Source organism: Halichoerus grypus, chromosome X, assembly GCF_964656455.1.
Source record: "Halichoerus grypus chromosome X, mHalGry1.hap1.1, whole genome shotgun sequence".
Lineage (NCBI taxonomy): Eukaryota > Metazoa > Chordata > Mammalia > Carnivora > Phocidae > Halichoerus > Halichoerus grypus.
The window spans coordinates 2,912,558-2,920,889 of NC_135727.1; the positions used below are offsets into that span (position 1 = coordinate 2,912,558).

Below are 8,332 nucleotides of genomic sequence, written 5' to 3' on the forward strand. Positions count from 1 at the left end.
TCAGGCCCCCTCTTCCTCATCTCTCACAGCCCCTTCAGACAGGGCCAGGGAGGAAGCCGGCTGCCCGAAATTGACCCGGAGCAAATACTCCAGCATTTGCCACTTGCTGATTTCGGCGTGGGCCCTGGGACCCCACAGGAACTCGTAGCGGGCAGGGTCGCTGCCGGGCACCTGCCGGTACTCCACGTACCCTTCCTGCACCCAGACGTTGGTGAGGAGCTCCCTGGGCTCCCCATAGATGACGTGCTCCTGGCCGTCATACACCCCCATGGCCCCCAGCGCTTCCCACACCTCCTCCTCCGGGGCATGGTCGCCGTCCAGGAGGATAAACCCCAGGAGCACCACCAGGAGGCCGGTTTTGGGCACTTCCTGCTCACTGCTCAGCATCCCATCACAGGTGAGGCCCAGGACGGGGACCAGGATGTAGGAGTGGTCGCCGGGGTCCACTTCCTTCACATCCACGCCAAAGAGCAGCCGCATGCACTCGGAGGCTCGGCCCAAGATCACGGGGAAGGCATCCTGGTCATCCTCGCCGACGATCTCCAGCATCTCTGCCTGGCTGGTCGGCTCCTTGGTGCGATACTTGAGGAGCAGGAACTCCACCAGGTCGACCACCTTCCCCTGGACTACGTTTTGGTGCCCCGGCTGGGCTTCTTCGGGCTCCTCCCCGGTGCTCGACCCCTCCTCATCGGAGCTGCTGGAGCCCTGGTCAGGCTGGCTCTGGGCAGTGGCTGCCGGGGCACTGGGGGAGGGGCAGGCACTCACCGAGCTCTGGGGAGGACTCTGGAACCCAGCAGCAGACCCCTCCTCCGAGGGGACCAGAAACAGGGCAGAGCAGGAGACAGATGGGGCGGTGGACTGGGAGGAGGCGGAGGTGGAGAAGGAGGAGGGGGCGCATGGGGCCTCCTCCTCCCCAGCCCCGGACAGCTGTGCCTCCAGCAGGCCCTGGGCCGGGCCGGGGTCTTCCTCCACCTTCCCGAGCTCACTCCTCTGACCCAGGGGCATGGCGTTTGTGTCGGGCTGAACCTGAAGAAAGATGTGGGACGGCTCCTCAGGGCGCAGCCCGGGCAGCAGAGGCCTGAAGTCCCGGAGCTGACAGTGCGCTGCGTCGGGCTTGGGTGCTGAGGGCTCCCCTCTGGGCTGGGATGGGCGAGCCCCTGGCCCCATGCTCAGAGCACGTACCTCACCTTGACCACTGGCACTCACCTGCACCTCCCCTGCTCTGGGACCTTAGAGGCTCCTGCCTCAGACCTAGGCCTCAACGCTGAGTTCCTGAAGCCCCTGGAGGACAAGAGGAGGAGTCACTTCAGGGTGCAGACACAGAGCACGGCACACGGGGCCCAGTGGGGCAGGAGGGCTGGGGCGGACTCTGTGAGGTCCCCACCAGTCCAAGCTGGGCGCTCCCCTCCTTGGCCTCTCAGGGGACTGCTATTTCCCCTGGCAGGGCCTGGGCCCCCCTCCCGCAGCCTGAGGCCAAAGGGTCACAGCAAGACCACGCAGCCCTGAGACTCCACAGAAGGTAAGCGAGGGGGCCCACATGTGCCCACGCCTGCCAAAGGTCTAAGGGCTCGTCACGGAACCCCAGGGATGGCCAAGCTCGGGGTTCCTTCTGTGCCGGGATGGGCGCACCTCTCCGTCTATACCTTGACCCCACAGAAGGCCTGGGAAAACTCCCTGTGTTGACCTGAGGCCACCCTCTTGGTGCCGAGGCCTCATCTCTGGGAGACACCAGAAGGAAAAGTCAGGAGACATAACTTGGCCCACCGATCGCCTGTCTCCCCATGGCTGACAGAAGCGGCAGGGTAGGCCTGGGCCCAGAGGATCCTGCTGTGGGAGGCATGCTCTCATTTCTCATCTCCCCCCAACAGTCAGGGCCAGACCCAGAGCCAGGGCACCTGCCTCCTCTGCTACCTGAGTCCAGACCCTCAGGCCCTGGCCCTCCCCATCCTGAGAGGAACGATCTGGAGAGAAGGAGGGACTCAGCCTGACAGGCCCCGCCCAGGGTTCCAGGGTCGCCAGGTAGGGGCTGGACAGATTCCTGGGCCATCACTTCCTTGTCCCGAGGGGTGGGTAGGAGTCACTCACTTCTCCCTCGGGTGCCCCCACGTTGACTCTTGGCAGGAGCAGGGACTCCTGTGTGTCTCCAAGGTGGGCTTCCCCAGATGACCTGACCCCGACCTCTCCCAGCGTGGGCCTAACCTCCCTGAGAGCTCCGAGAGGAGGGTGAGGGGCCACCACGTCCTCGTCCACGGCCACGTCTACATCCCCCACACTTAGCCCCTAGCAAGATCCCAAAGGCCTGGCAGTAGGGACCGGCCCCTCTGTCCTGGGGTGGGGATGCTCTTAGAACCCCAGGACGTTAATCCTCTTTCTTCCTGCCAGGGCCTGCCCTTCTTCCAGGTCCCCAAAGTGAGACAGAAGCCATGTGCCCCTCAAACAAAGACCTCAGCTCCCTGAGGACTCCCACCTTCTGGCCCAGGAGACAAGTGAGCCCGCATGCCACTTTGGGCCACCGCTGACCGACCCTGCCTGGATCGGGCACGGCCAGACTCCAGTGCACTGGCTTCTTTGCTGAGATGGGGTGGAGGGGGTACGGCCAGTCCTCCCCCAGGGTCCTCACCCTGACTCCCAACCGGACCTGTGCCCCGCTCCCCCCGACCCCACCCTCCACCCTCACACACACACAGGCCCGCTACACCCCAGGCCCGCTCCTTCTCACCACAGGCCCTCAGTCTCTAACAGCCAGAAGTGGACCTCAGGACAGGAGGCATGGGCTCCTCCTCCACAGGGGCCTCCTCCCTGGCCTGAACGGACTGCGGCCCAGTCAGTCGTCCCTCTAGTCCTCCCCTTCCATCCTGGCAGGCCCGGGGTCAGCCTGGGCAGCCCTGAAGCCTGCTCCTTCCACCCAGACCCCAGGCTCTGGGAGATGTGGCTGGGAAGTCAGGGCACGCCCTGTGTGATCATCTGGCCCCGGGGCCTCCCGGGACCGAATCTCTTCGCTGTCCCCAAAACCGCAGTCCGCCTTCTGATCCTCACATTTCCACCCAGCGACACGTGGGCCATTCCCCCCACCCCCATGCTTGAGGCAGTGCTCCATCCAAATGGCCATGGGTTCTCGGATGCCCTGAGGCCAAAGTGGCCATGCACCGTGTGGGCTCATCCATTACAGGAGACTCCGGTGGCTCAATCAGGGCCGCGGTCCTGTGGGCTCCCTGGGGACTCCCTTGGGGGTCCTCGCCTCGAGCCCTAGCAGGTCCTAGGCCCCTTCGTCTGCTGTCCCTAGGCCGTCCGCCAACACCAAGGCCCTCCCTGCCCTGAGCCCACCGGGATAAGTCTGTGGCCAACTCCTGCGGCCACGAAGCCTAGGGCTCCCCGGGGCTGAGAGCGGGGGCCGAGATGGGGCGTCCAGGTCTCTCGGGCCTTCTTCTGATCTCCACCACGACTCCCTGGGTGCCTATGCCTTTGCCTGTCTCTACTGCCTACGGATCCGCTCCTGGGCACCGGGGCATCCAGCCTCTGGGAGACCCAGATGGGCAAGTGGGGGACACACAAGCGCACGCACGAACACAAACGGGGTGTCCCCGTCCTCCACTCGGGCCTCTAGGGACTGCCTCTGGGCTGGGGTCCAGAGTCTCTCAGTCCTCCCTCGGCAACTTCAGCGTGAAGCCCGACAGGACCTGGGCCCGCCCCTCTGCCCGCCTGAGGGGGGCCCTGCTCCTTCCATCCGTCAAGACCCCAGGTTCTCGGTGGACTTCACAGACATAGTCAGAACATTCCATTCCAAAGCAACGGAATACACATTCTTCTCTAGTGCCCATGGAACATTCTCCAGAATAGATCACATCCTAGGTCATAAATCAGGTCTCATCCGGTACCAGAAGATTGGGATCATCCCCTGCATATTTTCAGACCACAATGCTTTGAAACTAGAACTCAATCACAAGAGGAAAGTCGGAAAGAACTCAAATACATGGAGGCTAAAGAGCATCCTACTGAAGAATGAATGGGTCAACCAGGAAATTAAAGAAGAACTAAAAAAATTCATGGAAACCAATGAAAATGAAAACACAACTATTCAAAATCTTTGGGATACAGCAAAGGCAGTCCTAAGAGGAAAGTATATAGCAATACAAGCCTTTCTCAAGAAACAAGAAAGGTCTCAAATACACATCCTAACCCTACACCTAAAGGAGCTGGAGAAAGAACAGCAAATAAAGCCTAAACCCAGCAGGAGAAGAGAAATAATAAAGATCAGAGCAGAAATCAATGAAATAGAAACCAAAAGAACAGTAGAACAGATCAACGAAACTAGGAGCTGGTTCTTTGAAAGAATTAACAAGATTGATAAGCCCCTGGCCAGACTTATCAAAAAGAAAAGAGAAATGACCCAAATCAACAAAATCATGAATGAAAGAGGACAAATCACAACCAACACCAAAGAAATACAACCAATTATAAGAACATATTATGAGCAACTCTATGCCAGCAAATTAGATAACCTGGAAGAAATGGATGCATTCCTAGAGATGTATCAACTACCAAAACTGAACCAGGAAGAAATAGAAAACCTGAACAGACCTATAACCACTAAGGAAATAGAAGCAGTCATCAAAAATCTCCCAAAACACAAAAGCCCAGGGCCAGATGGCTTCCCAGGGGAATTCTACCAAACATTTCAAGAAGAATTAATGCCTATTCTTCTGAAACTGTTCCAAAAACTAGAAATGGAAGGAAAACTTCCAAACTCATTTTATGAGGCCAGCATTACCTTGATCCCAAAACCAGACAAAGACCCCATCAAAAAGGAGAACTATAGACCGATATCCCTGATGAACATGGATGCAAAAATTCTCACCAAAATAATAGCCAATAGGATCCAACAGTACATTAAAAGGATTATTCACCACGACCAAGTGGGATTTATCCCTGGGCTGCAAGGTTGGTTCAACATCCGCAAATCAATCATCGTGATACAATACATTAACAAAAGAAAGAACAAGAATCATATGATCCTCTCAATCGATGCAGAAAAAGCATTTGAGAAAGTACAGCATCCTTTCTTGATCAAAACTCTTCAGAATATAGGGATAGAGGGTACATGCCTCAATATCATAAAAGCCATCTATGAAAAACCTACAGCGAATATCATTCTCAATGGGGAAAAACTGAGAGCTTTCCCCCTAAGGTCAGGAATGTGGCAGGGATGTCCACTATCACCACTGCTATTCAACATAGTATTGGAAGTCCTAGCCACAGCAATCAGACAACAAAAAGAAATCAAAGGCATCCAAATTGGCAAAGAAGAAGTCAAACTCTCACTCTTTGCAGATGATATGATACTTTATGTGGAAAATCCCAAAGACTCCACCCCAAAGCTGCTAGAACTCATACAGGAATTCAGTCAAGTGGCAGGATATAAAATCAATGCACAGAAGTCAGTGGCATTCCTATACACCAACAACAAGTCAGAAGAAAGAGAAATTAAGGAGTCGATCTCATTTACAATTGCACCCAAAACCATAAGATACCTAGGAATAAATCTAACCAAAGAGGGAAAGGATCTGTACTCAGAAAACTATAAAATACTCATGAAAGAAATTGAGGAAGACACAAAGAAATGGAAAAACGTACCATGCTCATGGATTGGAAGAACAAATATTGTGAAGATGTCAATCCTACCTAGAGCAATCTACACATTCAATGCAATCCCCATCAAAATACCATCCACTTTCTTCAAAGAAATGGAACAAATAATCCTAAAATTTGTATGGAACCAGAAAAGACCCCGCATAGCCAGAGGAATGTTGAAAAAGAAAAGCAAAGCTGGCAGCTATACAATTCCAGACTTCCAGCTCTACTACAAAGCTGTCATCATCAAGACAGTATGGTACTGGCACAAAAACAGACACATAGATCAATGGAACAGAATAGAGAGCCCAGAAATGGACCGTCAACTCTATGGTCAACTAATCTTTGACAAAGCAGGAAAGAATGTCCAATGGAAAAAAGACAGTCTCTTCAACAAATGGTGTTGGGAAAATTGGACAGCCACATGCAGAAGAATGAAACTGGACCATTTGCTTACACCACACACAAAAATAGACTCAAAATGGTTGAAAGACCTCAATGTGAGACAGGAGTCCATCAAAATCCTAAAGGAGAACACAGGCAGCAACCTCTTCGACCTCAGCCGCAGCAACTTCTTCCTAGAAACATCGCCAAAGGCAAGGGAAGCAAGGGCAAAAATGAACTATTGGGACTTCATCAAGATAAAAAGCTTTTGCAAAGCAAAGGAAACAGTCAACAAAACCAAAAGACAACTGACAGAATGGGAGAAGATATTTGCAAATGACATATCAGATAAAGGGCTAGTATCCAAAATCTATAAAGAACTCATCAAACTCAACACCAAAAGAACAAAGAATCCAATCAAGAAATGGGCAGAAGACATGAACAGACATTTTTCCAAAGAAGACATCCAAACGGCCAACAGACACATGAAAAAGTGTTCAATATCGCTCGGCATCAGGGAAATCCAAATCAAAACCTCAATGAGATACCACCTCACACCCATCAGAATGGCTAAAATTAACAAGTCAGGAAATGACAGATGTTGGCAGGGATGCGGAGAAAGGGGAACTCCTACACTGTTGGTGGGAATGCAAGCTGGTGCAGCCACTCTGGAACACAGTATGGAGGTTCCTCAAAAAGGTGAAAAATAGAGCTACCGTATGATCCAGCAATTGCACTGCTGGGTATTTACCCCAAAGATACAAAAGTAGGGATCTGAAAGGGTACGTGCACCGCGATGTTTATAGCAGCAATGTCCACAATAGCCAAACTGTGGAAAGAGCCAAGATGTCCATCAACAAATGAATGGATAAAGAAGAGGTGGTATATATACACAATGGAATATTATGCGGCCATCAAAAGGAATGAGATCTTGCCATTTGCAACGACGTGGATGGAACTGGAGGGTATTATGCTGAGCGAAATAAGTCAAACAGAGAAAGACATGTATCATATGACCTCACTGATATGAGGAATTCTTAATCTCAGGAAACAAACTGAGGGTTGCTGGAGTGGGGGGTGGGGTGGGAGGGATGGGGTGACTGGGTGATGGACACTGGGGAGGGTATGTGTTCTGGTAAGCACTGTGAATTGTGCAAGACTGTTGAATCTCAGATCTGTACCTCTGAAACAAATAATGCAATATATGTTAAGAAAGAAAAAAAGAAGAAGAAGAATGTAGCAGGAGGGGAAGAATGAAGGGGGGGAAATTGGAGGGGGAGAAGAACCATGAGAGACGATGGACTCTGAAAAACAAACTGAGGGTTCTAGAGGGGAGGGGGGTGGGAGGATGGGTTAGCCTGGTGATGGGTATTGAGGAGGGCACGTTCTGCATGGAGCACTGGGTGTTATGCACAAACAATGAATCATGGAACACTGTATCTAAAACTAATGATGTAATGTATGGGGATTAACATAACAATAAAAAAAAAAAAAAAAAAGACCCCAGGTTTTCGGTAGACCCAGAGGCAGAAGTCCGGCCGCTCTGGGCTCGTGTCCCCATCCCGCCCAGGGGGGCCTCCCTAGACTGACATCATGGGTGGGCTTCTAGGGGGCTCCCCTCTGTCCTCCCTCAGGGTTTATCCCTGGCCTCCCCACGCCACGCCCCCGCCACTGGGTCGCCAGGGCCCTCCCCTCTGCCCACCTGAGCAGCTGCTCCTTTCATCAGGCCCTGGCCTCAGTCGCTCAGAGACCCGAATGCGGAAGTCCGGACTCACCACGTGGTCCCATCCTCCACCCCCCCCAACGGACCTTCCCTGACTGACGCTGTGCTGGGGTCCGGGGACCCTCTGTCCTCCCTCTGCATCCTCAGCGTGAAGTCCAGCAGGACCTGGGTCCTCCCCTCTGCCCACCAGAGGGAGGCCCTGCTCTTTCGGCCAAAGACCCCAGTGTCTCTGAGACCCGGATGCAGAAATCCGGACTCACCACGTGCTCGATCCCCTCCCCCACGGACCTTCCCTGACTGACGCTGTGCTGGGGTCCGGGGACCCTCTGTCCTCCCTCTGCAACCTCACCATGAAGCCCAGCAGGACCTGAGCCCGCCCCTCTGCCCACGGGAGGGAGGCCCTGCTCCTTCGGCCAAAGACCCCAGAGTCTCTGAGGCCCGGATGCGGAAGTCCGGACTCACCACGTGCTCGATCCCCTCCCCCACGGACCTTCCCTGACTGACGCTCTGCGGGGGTCCGGGGACCCTCAGTCCTCCCTCCGCATCCTCAGCGTGAAGCCCAGCAGGACCTGGGCCCGGCCCTCTGCCCGCCTGAGG

The 8,332-nt window shown here is 54.1% G+C and overlaps 1 protein-coding gene across 1 annotated transcript; it reads right to left on the bottom strand.

Annotated features, from left to right (window-relative positions):
- LOC118524557 (melanoma-associated antigen 10-like) lies at positions 1 to 1,005 on the bottom strand. Its single transcript, XM_078064816.1, has 2 exons — positions 926 to 1,005; positions 1 to 742 (listed from the first exon to the last, which is right to left on the bottom strand). Exons 1-2 carry the CDS (start codon positions 1,003 to 1,005, stop codon positions 1 to 3), a joined length of 822 nt encoding a protein of 273 aa, XP_077920942.1.
- Positions 1,006 to 8,332: the final 7,327 nt, after the last annotated feature.